Below are 15,743 nucleotides of genomic sequence, written 5' to 3' on the forward strand. Positions count from 1 at the left end.
GACTCGTGCGACCTTCTGCGTGATATTGCTCTGCCCTGCCTTTCTGCCATAGATAGGGATGACCTCGATGGAGATATAACTGTTGACGAAGTAGCGTGTGCTATCCGTGCGTTGCGATCGGGTAAGGCCTCGGGCCCAAATGGTTTGCCGATTGAGTTGTATAAGCTTCGTCCTGATAAGTTTGCTCCTCACCTGCGCGCCATGTTCGTGGAGGCGCGGGTGAATGGGTTTCTTCCGCTCGATCAACGACTGGCGACGATTGTGGTAATACACAAAGACGGTAAGCCCCGGGATAAGTGTGGTTCCTATCGGCCGATATCACTTCTCAACGCCGAGCCGAAAATCCTGGCCAAGATCCTTTCTTACCGCCGGGTGCTTGGAGATTTGATCCACCCGGACCAGTCGGCTTTATCCCGCACCGTAACACTGCACTGAATCTTAGACGCCTTCATGGAGTGATTGCTAGGACGGGCACGATGCGAGAGCCGGCCATTGTGGCGGCCCTCGATGCCACGATGGCTTTCGATACGGTGGAGTGGGCATACCTGTGGGCTGTGCTAGCCAAGTTCGGCTTCGGGCCTGGCTTTGTAGGCTGGGTGAGGTTGCTTTATGAGGGGCCCCTTGCTAGCGTCGTGGTGAACGGGCGGGCGTCGACACCGTTCGAGCTTGGGAGGGGCACCCGGCAGGGCTGTCCCCTGTCGCCGTTGTTGTTCGCCCTTGCTCTCGAACCGCTGGCAGCGTGGATACGATGGCACCCGGATATACGTGGGATTCGATGGTCGCCTGACCACGAGGACCGTATTTCGCTTTACGCCGACGATATTCTGTTATACCTCACCTCGCCTAAGAAATCTCTCATAGTGGTTTGTGACGTCTTGACTTCTTTCGGTAGGAATTCTGGTCTTGTTATTAATTGGGGAAAGTCATACTTGTATGTCCTGTGTGGTGATGTCCCACCTGTCCCGCGCAACTGCTCGATCCAGATCGCCCGGCAGGGCTTTTTGTATTTAGGGATCTATATTTCCACTGACCCCACTTTACGATACGAGAGAAACTTGCTCCCTCCCTTGGCACGCCTGCGGCGAGACGTGGCGGGTTGGCGGCGGTTGCCGCTTTCCCTCCTTGGCCGCGCCGCCCTGTTTAAAATGATGTCTCTTCCCCGTTTCCTCTATGCCTTGCAGAATACCCTTGACTTGGTCCCGGCCAGTTATTTCCGAGAGGTCGAAAGTCTCCAGCGTGCGCTATTGTGGGAAGGGCGACCGCGCATAGCGATTGCTAAGTTGACGCTTCCGTGGTATGACGGGGGTATCGCGCTTCCAGACATTCGACGTTATTATTGGGCCACTCAGTTGAGCGCGATTAACCATGGTGTCTATGGTCCGGCGCTGAGCCCCGGCTACGCCATGGACCGGTGGTTGCTGCGCGGGGGTAATTACCACAGAGCGTTGTACTCGAAGTCGTTGGACTTAACCCTTACGGGGCCCACCAGGGTGGCCGTGCACGTGTGGAAGGTGGCGACGGACTCACTGGGCTGGAAGGGTAAGCTTACCCTTGCCACCCCGTTGTTTGACTCCGATATTCTGGGAAAGCTTTGGCATACAAAAGGGTTTGAGAAATGGGACCTGATCGGTATATCCAGGGTTGGAGACCTTTTGGTTAAGGGTAGGGTGAAGTCATTCGAGGAGCTGCAAAAGGAATATGAGCTAGGGAGCACGGAGTTCTTCCGATACGCTCAAGTGTGTCACGCCTTGCGGTCAGTCCTTGTAGAGGGGGAGACGGTGCCTGAGTCCTCTCCACTAGAGGACCGGATCCTGGATGGCCATATGCCAGAGAGTACGATCTCTCTCATTTATAAGAAACTAATTAATGTTCGGGCAGATCTTCTTCTAGGGTTGCGCGATCAATGGACTAGGGATGGCCTCGAATTAGATGATGAGGATTGGCAGTACGCAGTTTCTTCTCCCAAAGAGGTCGCGATCCCTGCGCGCCTGCGGCTGGTGCAGCTTAAAATACTCCATAGAGTTTACGTTAAAGGGCCTAGGCTGGTCCATATGGGTTTCTCTGAGGAGGGCTTATGTAAGAGAGGCTGTGGTATGGTGGGCACCTTCCTACATATTATTTGGGAATGCGGTGCGATCATGGAGTTCTGGAAGCGAATCCACGATGTGATGGGGGAGGTGACGGGCATCGTCATGCAGCCGGAGGCGCGGTGTTGTCTCCTGAATGTTTGGGGTCCTACTGACCACGATGCGGCACAGACTCAGTGGGTGACCCTAGGGAACATGGTAGCTAAGCGGGACATCGCTCGCCTGTGGGGCTCTACTAAGCCTCCTACATTGACAGCGTGGATGGAAAACATGGATTGGAGCATGTTTAGGGAGAAGACAGTGTATTGTGCTCGAGGGCGCCCCCGGAAATGGCATACCGTATGGGGGCGATGGAACCAGTACAGAGGGGGCATATGCCTGCCCCCAGACCCGGACCCGCCTGAGGAGCAGCTCTCCCCTTAGCATTCTTTCCGGCTTTGTATTCTTTGCTGGTATGTGTTTGCCTTCTTGAGTCTCTGCCTTCCCCTCCTTTCTCTTACTATAGACCTGTGTCTGATGGACGAAATGGGGCTCGCTCCCCCTGATGGGAACCCTTTTTGTGCTTTAAGTACCTATCGCCTTGCTTGTGTTTGGGTTTGGGTTTGTGTTTATTTAAAACAAAACCTTTTGATTCTCCTATCAGTGAAATGTGGACGTTCGCTTGTGTTGCGCTTCTAAAGCTGCCGTACCTCCGGCTTGTCGGCTGAATAGCTGTGTCCCTGACTTAAATGAATAAAGGTTTTATAAAAAAATATATATATATATATATATTTGTGGCAAATATTTCACAGTAATCCAATGAAAACGGCCTCAGCATATCGATGTGCTACAAAACAAGAGGGAAAAGGTATTTCCACAATGAAAACCTACCTCAGCTAATCGGTCTCCCAATGCTTTCACCATGATGCTGCTGTAGTCATCACACTGGTTCTCATAATCTTTGCTCAGGTCGTCTACTCCAAAGCAAGCAACAGCGAACAGGCCGATGTAGTCAACAACACCAGAGTTCCTTGGGGCCACAAAGTCAGAGAGGCAGTAGTATGGATCTGTGCAAGAGGAGTCTTTTTCAGACTAGAGAAAAACAAACACATCCTTCGGTAAACAAGGGTAAAATAATGTGCTATCTAATTATTGTTGAGTATTGGGGAATCAGTATACAGAATCAACAGAAACCACTGAGTAGGGAAAATATGTTCATAAGCCATGATTTCACACAACATTTTTTGCAAATTGTAAACAAATGAGGATCTTATTGTAAATGAATCAGGCAACAAAATACACCTTGAGTGTATGTCTCATGATGAGGATGCCAGGCAGCCTTCAACCAAGGGAGTGAAATTACCCCTTTATCATCAAGGCAGAGATTTATTTCCAATAAAAAATGATTTAGTACCTGCATCTTTAGAGTCTCACCAATGTATAGGGCTGATGCATAAGGTTTTGTTACTGTAGGAAAAGTGACATTGTGATGCCCCATCTCCCACACTGGCAAAAGGCCCTATCTATAGTTTCTGGGGGACAAGTAATGCCCCTTTGGAGGTGGTGCTCTAGACAGCTGCCTCTTATTGCCTCAATATAGCATTGGCCAGGCAATGACCTAAGCAATTACAGGAAGCTCTTGTGGAGGGGGTCTTTTCCATCACTGCTGCACACAGAACAATGGTTCTGTAAGATTTTATTGTGAGACTCTCCTCTATTTACCGTGAATGAGAAAATGTGGCTTTCTTCACCACAGGTTCTTTCCACTGATAGAGCAGTCTTCAAATCACACATAAGGAGATTACTCGAGTTGGGGTACAGACTCTACTCCTTTTCACTATATCCTGTCATTATGGTTCTCTATTGTACCTGGCACAGAAGGGACACATTCAAGTGCTATTTCCTAATGATCCATAAATCATTTACAGGAGGTAAATTCCAATAATCCTTACAGGGCTCCTTTTATTTGTTTAGTGTATCAGGGACTAATCAGCCCAAATCGGGGATGACAGAGAAGGTACATTGAAAGAAGCTAAAAAGCATTGAGAAAGCCGATAAGCCTAGCCTTCAAAAATCTACACTCCTGCTTTACCCGCATTTATTTCGCTTGGCCTGGTCAAAATTCAGAATGGCCACCTTCATGTGACAAAATTTGTACTATTTGTCCATGTGACTGTGAGCAGATTTTATCTGGAGGAAATCATGTGGGCAAACACTCACAAGGGTGTAGGGTTAGTGTCTAAGAAATTTGACCATGCTCGGAGATTATTGAGAAACACTCCTTTACAAAGCCATTCACAAGACCGCTGCCCGGAGATCTTGCACACTGATATCGGTCTTATTAGTGTGATTTGGTGCGGGTGCAGTCAGACACACATACTCTGAATAGAATTCTGGAAATTAGCAGTTATTTGGCTGGTAAATAGGGCTTCACCTTTCTGAGAAATTAGCCCTGTCCATTTGTTTACTTTTTGCCCAGCCGGCAAGGGCGTAACACAGGCCCCTGCAGCCCCCGCGGTACGGGGGGCACCGAGCTGCAGAGGGCCCCCGAGCTGCAGGGGGCCCCCTCAGCACAATACTCCGGGCCAAGAGCATCGGAATAAATCCGGAGTGGGGGCCCCTCCGTGTATGTGGCAGGGGGCCCCCTCAACTTTCGTTACGCCACTGTATGCCGGAAGAGTCAACTCCTGGTACATGAAAAATAAATTGTAAAATTCAAAGTATTCTTTTGTTCCATGGCAATTACTCCTCTGTTTTGATATTCATTTAGATATGATTTAGACAGCAATAAAATACTTTTAAAGTGATTTCTTAAAGTTTGCTGAATTTGTTTAAGGCCTAATAAGGTAATAAAATTTCAGATTTCACAGTTTTTCCAATGGTTTTATTGGCTTGGACGAACAAGTTACCTACTTTTGGTAGTGCCTTATCTGATAAAGACACTATCTAGCTGCTGATTCCATACCTTGGAATATTTCCCAGGCATCAGACGGCATTGTTAACTTTTCAAGCACTACCTCTGCACGATGGCAGGGGGCATAATTTGGGTTGGGATCCATATCATAACTGATTTGCCTGGTGTCTATATAGGAGCCAGCCCATCACTCTGACATTGCTTGTTTTTCATGACCTTCCCACACCAGAAACGCATAGCCACAAAGGTTACTGATTTAACAGTATGCAGACACTAGGTACCTCATCAGGGCTACTCAATATGGAGAAATCTGTTCGCATAGTGGGGAGGATGGGATGGTCGGTAAGGAATTTGCGGCCAGATAGAGTCTTTACCAGATATGAGACGTCTAGCTGCAGATCTCTTCCCTTAGAATAGATATCTACCCGAACAATACCTCTCCAGAGGTGGGTCTGTGAACTGATTTATATCAGGAAGTTCTGCATGGCTGAAAGGGCAAAGTGCCCATCACGACAAACCTGACTTTCCAGGCAGTAGTGCTTTGTAAGTGTTTTGGAAGGACGCCTATGTTGCAGCCTCAGATGTCCAGGACACAGACTCTGCAAGCTAATGCAGTGTTCATAGCTTTGGCTCTGGAGGAATAAGCCTGCAAGCCCTTAGCGGGCTGCTTCTTGATCAGTGCTTAGCATATTTTATTGAAGAGCACAATCCATCATGACATGATCTGTTTCTGCACAGCCTCTCTTTCCTTTGCTCCGAAGAACCCAATGAAGAGTAGATCATCCACCCGGAACTCTCTGGTATAATCACTGTAGAACCACAACGCTATTTTTGGGGCCAGGTGGTGGTATTTCTCCTACTCTTTGGAAGAGTGAGGTGAAGCAAAGAAGATAGGCAATGTGAAGGAATGGCCTCAGTGAAAAAGTGTTACCACTTTAGGCAGGAAAGAGACATGTGCTCTTTATACTAGTTTGTCTGGGAAAAAAGTTGTATAGGAGGATGCACAGAAAGTGCTGCAGTTCACTAGCCCTCCAGGCCAATGTAATGGCCACTAGAAAGGCTTTTTTTAAGGTTAACAGGTGCTGAGGACTCAGAGTAAGCACATCATGAAGGTCAAACCAAAGTTCAGAACCACTGCCGTAGATTCCTTACCTTAGAATTAATACCTAAGCTATACCGTCCCGGAGGAGGGACTGTGGACAAGTTTAGACCAGGAAGTCCTGCAGGACAGAGCGGCCATAAATACCGTCCCTGCGGACTGGACTGTCCTGGCAGTAGTGCTTAGTGAACGTGTGCAGTGATGCCTGAAAAATGTCACAGACTGGAACAGCACGTTGCAACGCAGTGGTTGCAGCCTTAGCTCTGGTGGAATGAGCCCTTAAGCCTAGAGGAGGCTATTTCTTGGCCAGAGCATAGCAAATTTTGATGCAGAGGATGACCCTTCACGAGATAGTCCTCTTCTGCACAGCATAACCTTTCTTTGATCCAAAGTACCCCACGAAGAGTTTGTCGTCCACCGCAACTCTTCAGTACAGTCAAGGTAGACAAACAACACTCTTTTTTTAGTCCAGACAGTGGAGTCACTCCTTCTCTTTAGAAAGGTACAGAGGAGCAGAGAAAGTGAGCAAGGTGACAGATTGCCCCATGTGGAATAGTGTTACTACTTTCGGCAAGAAAGAAGTTCTAGTGCGAAGCACCAACTTATCAGGGAAGATAGTCAGGTAAGGAGGCCCAGATGATAGAGCCTGCAATTCGCTCACCCCCTGGCAGAAGTTATCGCCACCAAAAAGGCTGTTTTGATGGTAAACAGCCGGAGTGGGCAGTTGTGCAGAGGTTCGAACGGAGCACACATGAAGAAGGTAAGAACCAAAATTAGGTCCCACTGAGACATGATGAATGGGGCAGGCGAGAAGATATGTGCCGATCTTTAAGAAATCTATTTACAATAGGGGATTTAAACAAAGAGGGTTGGTCTGGTAGCTTCAAGAAGGAAGACAGGGCTGACATATACCCCTTAAGTGTGCCCAGAGAAGATCCCTGCTGGGCAAGGGTCACAATAAAGAGAAGGACTTGAGAGAGGGAAGCAGAAAGAGAAGATCCTCCCTAAGGGGCAGCCTGATCGGATGATTGATGCTCAATGGAGAAGCTTGGCATACCAGACTTTCTGTGCCCAGTCCGGAGCCACAAGAATTTCTTGGGCCCAGTCTCTCCTGATCTTCTTGAGCACTCTGGACAGGAGTGGAATTGGTGAAAAGGCGTACAGGAGGCCTCAGTTCCACTCGAAATGAAAAGCGTCGCCGAGCGAGTGCCGCCTTGGAAACTCAATTGTGCAAAACTGCTGATATTGCTTGTTCTTGGTGGAGGCGAACAGATCTTACCAAGGCTCTACCCACCTCTGAAAGAGACCTTACGCCACCTCCGGATGGAGACGACAAGGCAGCAACGGCTGAATTCTTCTGCCCTGGCATTCAGGGAACCAGCCAGGTGTTGAACCACCAGGGATATGCCCTGATGTTCCAGCCATGTCCAGAGGCAGAGGGCCTCCTGACATAGGGTCCACGACCCCACCCTACTCTGTTTGTTGCAGTACCACATGGTGGTGGTGTTGTCCGTGAACACCTGCACTACTCTTCCCAGGACAGAGGGAAGGAATGCTTTGAGTGCTATATGACTCGGCCGAAGCTGCAGAAGGTTGATATGGAGCCCGGACTCAGCCGGAGACCAGAGGCCTCTGATCTCTGCCTCCCGCATGGGACCGCCTCATCCCAGAAGCGATGCATCGGTCACCACTGTGAACTCTGGTTGAGGTAGGGAGAGGGAGCTGCTGTCGACCCAATCCTGGTTCATTAGCCACCACTGCAATTTGTGTGCAGTGCCCTTTGAGATTTGGATGCAATCGGACAGTTTCCCCTGATGTTGGGCCCATTTGAACTTCAGGTCCCACTGCAGAGCCCGCATATGCCATCTGGCATAGTCCACCAGCAGGATGCAGGAGGCCATCAGACCCAGTAGCCTGATGGTCATCCTGACCGAAACCCGGGATAGAGGCTGAAAGATCGGAATCATAGCCTTAATATCCCGGACTCGCTGTTCGGGAGGATAGACCAGAAACTGCTTTGTGGCCAGAACTGCTCCGATGAAGAGGAGCTTCTGAGAGGGAGGCAGGTGTGACTTTGGCACGTTGATGGAAAACCCCAGGAAATGAAGGAGGTCAGCCATAGTCTCGAAGTGGGAGACGACAGCCAGGGAAGAGCCCGCCTTCAACAGCCAGTCGTCGAAATAGGGGAAGACTGGAACCCCTGATCTGCACAGATGAGCTGCAACCACCGCAATCACTTTAGTGAACACCCGAGGGGCGCTGGTAAGGCCAAAGGGGAGCACGGTAAACTGAAAATGCTCGTGGCCTACCGTGAACCGTAGGTAATGCCGGTGGGCCGGCAGGACGGGGATGTGAAAGTAAGCGTCCTGCAAGTCCAACGCTACCATCCAGTCTCCAGGGCAGACAGGACCTGAGCGAGCGTCAACATTTTGAACTTCTACTTCCGGAGGATGTGGTCGACATTCCTGAGATCCAAGATAGGACGCAGGCCCTTGTCCTTCTTGGGTACCAGAAAGTAGTGGGAGTAACAACCACAACCTACTTCTGGGACAGGAATGCGCTCGATGGCCCCCTTTGCCAAGAGAGCCGCAACTTCCTGTTGGAGAAGGCCCAGGTGATCCCCTGACATGCGGTGGTATTGCGGTGGCATGGCTGTAGGGGTAGCCTCGAAGGGGAGGGTGTAGCCCCTTCGGACTATTTGCAAAACCCACCTGTCCGACGTGATGGTGCGCCAGTGGGGGAGGTGATGGCGAATCCTGCCGTCAATTTGCTTTTGGTGGCCCTGAAAGGTCGGACTAGGAGGGTTTTGAGGCTACTGCAGCGGGGCCTGTGGTGGACTGGCCCACCCACTGCGCCCAGAACCTCGGCGCTGCTTCCCACGCCCCTGGCCGTGCAGAGGCTGAACAGCTTGCGCCGGCCTGTGGCTCTAGGCGGGAATGGGGGCACCCCTTCCGTAGCCACGAAAGGGGCGAAAGGCAGACTGCGCAGTGTTCCAGCGCGTTGTCTGCCTTGTCGCCGAAAAGGCAAAGGGCATGTCCATAAGAGTGGACTGGACATCCCCCGAAAAACCAGGGACCTTAACCAGGCGTAGAGTTGAAGAGCTACCAACGTGGAAATCGTCCTGCCTAGTGAGTTGGCAGTACCCAGCCCACAGCAGATGGTAAACTTTGCTGCGTCTCTCCCTTCGGCAACTGCTCGAGAGAGCACAGCCCTGGCCTCCTTCGGGCACTGAGGCAGCACTTGCGCAACGGTATCCCACACAGAGTGCGTGTAACGGCCCAACAGACATGCGGTGTTTACCGACCGCAGTGCCAAGCTGGAGGATGAAATCATCTTCTTTCCAAGATGGTCCAGCTTTTTGGATTCCCTATCAGGTGGAGCGGTAGGGAATGCACCCTTGGAGTTGGAGGCTTGGACCACCAAGCTCTCAGGAATGGGGTGTTGGAAGAGAAAAGTGGGGTCGTCCGGGGCCGGGCGGTGGTGTCGGGCAATCATCTTGTCCACAGGAGCCCCTGTGTTGGGCCTGGACCAGGTGCCCAAAAGGATGTCAGTAAGGGCAGCAGGGGCTCCGAACAGCTCGCTGCCGGTTGAAGCATCTCGGTCAGGAGGTTAGTCCTGACTGCCACCGTAGGTAGCTTGAGGTAGAGAGCCTCGGCCGCCCTAGACAACACCACTGCGTATGAGGCACACGCAAAGGTCTGGGAAGTTATCCAGACCACTGGCTTCCCCCAGTTCCTCTCTCCAGTCCGGTTCATAACCTAACTGGTCGGTTAAACGGTCCTCAGACCCCTCTCATGTCCTCCTCACCCTCCTCTGGCTGCCAATCTGGTCTCACTCAAAGAGCCAGAGTAGAACAGGGGCACAAAAGTACCTGTCGGTGCCAGTTCCGGCTCCGTGTCTACCTCAAGGTGGAGGCCAGGATCGATGTCGGCTGGGGACACAGCCGACGCAGGCGGCGGACATGGTGCCGGTGGAATCGGCACCAAGGGTGACGTAACTAGGTCGACCGGCGCCGATCTGGATCCAGGCCTGGATCCAAGGGAATCCTGCGGTGCCGAGCCCGATCCCACCGGCGTCGAAGTCCCAGGGCCCCCAGCCGAGTCTGCGGGGCCCGAAGACGCGCCGGCGGAGTCGGGCTGCCCAAAGATGGCGTGCATCGCTTCATAAAACTGACGAAGCTGGGCAGGGGTCGCTCCCGGTCCTGGGAAAAGCCAGATCTGACCCTTCGGGAACTGCACGCGGAGCCGTGGAAGGGGCACCACCCGCATCCCTCAGCGGCCGACAGACTGGGAGAAGACGAAGAGCAATGATGCTTCTTCGACTTCTTCTTGTGCTTCGACTTACCTGACCCCAAGTGCGAAGACTTGGAGGAAAAATGATGGTGGCTCCTCAACCTCCTACACGACCGGGACTTCGAGCTAAGTGGAGCCGACTTCCAGGCCTGGAGTAGCTTTCAGGGCCGCTCCCACAAAGACTTCGTGGCCATTGTCCGGCAGTGGGAGCACGACTTGGGGTCGTGGTCGCGCTCCAGGCAGTAGAGGCACACGCGGTGCGGATCCGTCACCAACATCAGTCGGTTACAGGAACCGCAAGCCTTGAAGCCAGGCATCCCTCATGCACCAGGAGTCGATGGGCTCAAAAAACGAAGGCGACAAGTGTCGAGAAAAAGTCAGTCAAAAAGTGAATGGAGGTACCGCTCTCTCTGGAGCTGCGCTTGCTGGCACGGAAAAAGAAAGAACTCGCGTCAGTGTGCGAGGGCAGCGTATATGTAGCTACCTCGACGTCATCCCGGCGACCACGACGCCGATGACGAACGCAGAGTTGACCGATGCCACCTTTCGACGTGCAGGGGTACTGCTGACAAAAAAACTTTCTGGATCCAGTCTGATGCCTGGGGGTAATTCTAAGGCAAGGAATCTATAACGGACTGTTTCTTTCAGATAGCGCTGATACAGATCCACCACAGATGCTGGGTCAGATCCACCCCGGATCCATTAGGTGGCATCAGCGCAGGTGCCAGAGCCATCGGTGTGTTACCCAATGGAGCCCCCTCTGAGCCTCTGGGGCTGGAAGGCTTGCCGTAAGGGTCAGGTCGCCCAAATATGAGGCACAAGGCATCATAGAATTCTTTAAGCTGGGCAGGGGTCGCTCCAGCTACTGGAAAGGCTAGGAAGCGCGGAGCCGACCCAGGCACAGGTCCCACAGAACGAGGCATAGAGCGTTGAGACAAACAGGTAGAAGTTAAAGCATGCTTTAACTCTTGTGTTTCTTATGCCTCTTACCTGACCAACCTGAAGACTTCGAACAGGAGGACGAGGACTTAGGACTCCCAGAGCAATGCCCGACCTTCCTCTCAACCGAGAACGAAATCCCCGGGGCGATTAGCGTGGAGCCGAGCGTCAGGCAGCTCCCTCAAAGCCTTCGGAGCCACGGCCAGACAGTCCGAGCACGACTGAGTTGTGGTCGTGATCCAGGCACCAGAGAAAAATTAAGTGTGGATCCGCCACCGGCATTGCCCGAAGGCAGGCACCGCACAGTTTGAATTCAGAAGTCCTCTTTGACATATTGAAAAAAACCTACACACCAAAAATCGCTGACAAAACGTCAAAAAATGCCTGTCAAAAAGTGGCAGAGGTTAGCTCTCTTTACAAATCTGACCTAGCTGGCACACAAGGGTATTGCTCAAACAAAAGTCTTCCCGATCCAGCCTGACGCCTGGGAAATTCTAAGGTAAGGAATCTGCGTATAGATGTCTCTATCAGTTGAAAAGTTTTAAGATCCAGTCTAACTCCTGGGGAATATTCTAAAGCTGAGGGATCTATTGTTAGAAGTATCCATCAGAAAAATTATCAATATTGTTTTCAATTTCAACTCTAAAGCAAAACCATCCTTAGGTTTTCAGCAATTTAAGTCTGTGCTATATTCTCAGCTTAGTTTGCTGCATATTTGGGCTTTTGGTGTTATTCATTTTAGAATTTTGAGTAACACGGTATCCTTTCAGATTTAACTAAAAGTAAAAAAAGAATTCAATCTCCCGAAAAATTCTGGAGAAAGAAAATGATCAAAATGTTGAGTTCAGAATGATGACCCTGAATCTATGAGCGGTTACATTTGTTAATTTATGTCTAAGAAACATGGAATTATAAATAATATTCTGTGTGTTTGAATGAATGGTGAAGATAGAAAGTACAGAATCCCTGTCACCAGCAAGATTGAATCAAATCAGGTCAAATGAAATCATTTGGTTTATAAGTTAAAAAGCATCTTGCTTAATTTGGCCATAATGAGAAGGCAAACAGGGATGGAGAAAAATATAATGCAATTACTATTGTATCGATCAGCTGACAAATGTGTGCCATCCAATCTCTCGATTTGTTTGAGTCATGTGGAATAGAAAGGTTAAGCAAAGAGCTGAAAAGCATTTCTCAATAATGGCTATGGCATTATTTATGGCATCACTGCAAGTAGGTTATGGGGAATAACCTTGGGCGCAAGATCCAAAGTGTCAGGTAGCTGTAGATATTAAACATTAAAGGTCTTTAAAACTTTATAGAAGGATATCATCAGTAACCTCATGAGACTAGACAACATTTGAGAAACCTGGAAATAATCTGAAGCTGCATCTCAGATATTGGCATCTTTTGCAAGTCAAGTATCCTGGTCAAGCTCATGCAGGGTGGTTCCAGAAATAAAATCAATTCTTCAGCACAGCTGACCTATGGTATGCTTACCATGATGAAAGGATAGATACAAACACATGGCGCCCTTGTGGTGACTACCTATGTGATAATCAGGAGTGCAATCTGAGAGAATATTCCTGGCCAGTAAACTGGCATCCTGTGAAACAACTCTGAGCACTGGAGATGTTAGAATAATTTTTTCAGTGGATGCATGTATTTGAGAAGTCCAAAGATAATTCTGAGATGCAAGCTGCATTATTAGAATCAAGCATATTATCAGTACCTGCCCAGCCACTGCCAGGTCAGCGATTATGGTTTTAGAGATACAGTGCTGTTTAGGAACTACACAAGAAGAGGCCCTAGCTATACTATACTTAAATGCACTGACATATTTCAGACTTACAACACTATTGGGCAGTTTTAACTGTTGTTGAACCATCAAGGTTGTAGCCAACAGCACCAGGCATTTGTACTGACAGCTTGTGAGCAGAACAACAGTGGGAAGGTACTCCAGATTAATGGAGAGATTCTAAAAGGAATAGCTAGATGTGGGGCAACAAGTCAGACACTGCAATAATATCTAAACTAATCTTCACTATAACCAGCATCAGAATAACAGGAATTCTTCCATTCAGACCTTGCAAGCCCATTCAATACCTTGATGTAATTGAATGTGTCTAGAAGAAAGAATATGTGTAGTTAGCTTAGAGGATGGTTCTTCAGATGATAAATGCTAGGTGATATAAATCAACAAATGTTAAGTCACCCACCCCTAGGTGTTTCACTACACTGCTACCACTCGGTCCGAGATGCTCCTGCCTTTGCCCAGCACGGAGAAGAGTCTTCGGACGTAGAGCTCTCTCATATACCATGCTTGGGATGCTACCAAGCGACAAGTCTATAAGAAACATGTTGGCTATAAAGATCAGTTAATATATATTTGCAGGGGAAAATTTAGGCTTATCTATCCCTACAGACATATCTGGGTGATGGCAGGAATATAAAAATACAGTTATGATATCCAAACAACAAAAGCAATGCTTGTTTTGACAAGAGAGAGCAGATCTGAAGCACTGGAAACAAAAATTGCATCACTACATCATTAGCCATAACCGTTCCTAACTATCTAATGCTTACAAAAGTAGAAAGAACATGGAAGCAGCTAGTCACTGAGAATCATAATATCTGTAAGATAGTAGCATTCATCAACACAGTGATGACTGTCCTTTAACATTATAAGAAATTATATCAAATTACAGTATATTTGCTTTGGCATTAGAAAAATAACTCATGATCAGAGAGAATTTACATCCCTAATAACAGCAATATGAACACTGATGACATGTCAAATCTTAAACAAAATAAAAAGTACTATTCAAAAGTGGAAATAATTGATCAGACCTGTTGTCTTAATCCATAAAATATAGCAATCGGGTCGGCAGATTGTGGCTGTGCATCTTCTCCGTACAAATAGATATCATCTTGCACACTCTGAGCTGGCCAGAACCCTAAAATGCCACGTGCTTTCAACTTCTTTTGGCAAATCAAAGTCTTGAGCATGCTTTGGGCATCGTTGTAAACCTTCTTAGCTTCTTCTCCTATGGATGAAAACAATGTTGAATGGTCTTAATGCAGGCACCCATAAGCAATGTATTGCCATGAAATGTTAAACATGTACCATTCTGCCAATTTTTGTATGTGTAAGAAAATACAGATTAACACCCCATTTTAACTGTAGTGTCCTTATCAATCCATAAAACTAGCAAGAGCAGGAGAATTAAAGTTCAAACATACGTTTCAATTAAGTATGGTCTGGTAAAAGGCATATTTAGCTACACCTTCTCTTATGGAAACAACATTTTAATTTAAATAGAAATTGGGCACTGTACTTTATTACAGAAGTTAATAACGGAATTTGGGGCCATATGTATCAAGATTAGTAATTGCGATTTCCAAGACGCAATTTTTACAGAATTGCAATTTATAAATTGCTATTCCTAATGTATGGAACTTTTTATTTTAAATTCCAAGTGGGGTGCAAATAGTTCTACCTCAAGAATATTAATGAGGTAGATAACAATTGCAACTCACTAGGTATCTGCGCCATCACAGGGATGGTGGCCTGCTAGGGTCAGCAGACCACCTCGTCTGTGACAGCTTTTTTTTTTTATTGCAGCCGTCGCCAGGGGCAGCTCCTCCACTAGGGCGGAGGAGCGTCGCCCCACTGCTTTCTCGCAGTGCGAGAAAGCCAAACATTTTATGTTTGCTTTGTGCACTGTGGGTGGGCGGGGCTGCTCTGCTCTTTGAGCAGGTGAGAAGTGGTTTGCCCGCTCCTGAGTGCGCACCTATTGTTTGGTCTGCCCCCTCGGGCCCCCTCAGGATGCCCAAACCAGCCATGCACACTTTACCCCTTCTCCATGCATACTCCTTCTGCATGGGGAACAAGGTCAACCCATTAGCCCCTGGCTGGGTGGCGTCCCGACCAATCAAAACGCTGCTTGCAGCATTGTGATTGGCTTTGGGGAGGGAGCCTGGCTGTCTGCTGTCTGTTCCTGTTGGAGGCAGGAGTCGAGAAGATGCGGGACTCGGCGGAAAGGTAAGTTTAATTTTATTATTTTAATTTTTTTTTATTTCCCCCATTCCCCCTCCACCCCTCGCAAATCTCCCCCCCCCCCCTCCGTGCCCGCCCCCCACTCGTGAGCAATGCCGGCCACTACTGGCCGTGGCCCAGGGGATTCCTTCCCATTGTGAATAGGTTACCACTACATGTTTGTAGTAGGTAAATTATTTATGTTTTGCAACCGGAATGCCACTCAAAGTATTAATACATTCTATTTGAATCAGTATTTGGAAGTAAGACCCCTTCCAAATATCAAAGCAGTATTTGGTCGCAAACCCAAAATGCAATTCGGTAACGTGTTATTGATTCGCAGTTTGGGTTTGAAGCATACCAACATGGTTTTTTGTGGTCGCAAACAGGCCGA

At 48.7% G+C, this 15,743-nt stretch overlaps 1 protein-coding gene across 1 annotated transcript in view; it reads right to left on the minus strand.

The window, feature by feature from the left end:
• The window catches only part of MTR (5-methyltetrahydrofolate-homocysteine methyltransferase), a 456,618-nt gene that overhangs the window by 83,295 nt on the left and 357,580 nt on the right, over positions 1-15,743 (minus strand). Inside the window, exons 29-30 of the mRNA XM_085611389.1 lie at positions 14,161-14,357; positions 2,958-3,158 (exon numbers count right to left, since the gene is read on the minus strand). Of these exons, the coding sequence (XP_085467515.1) occupies positions 2,958-3,158; positions 14,161-14,357 (398 nt within the window). The remainder of the gene's footprint in view (positions 1-2,957; positions 3,159-14,160; positions 14,358-15,743) is intronic.

This window comes from Triturus cristatus, chromosome 6, assembly GCF_964204655.1.
Source record: "Triturus cristatus chromosome 6, aTriCri1.1, whole genome shotgun sequence".
Taxonomy (NCBI): domain Eukaryota; kingdom Metazoa; phylum Chordata; class Amphibia; order Caudata; family Salamandridae; genus Triturus; species Triturus cristatus.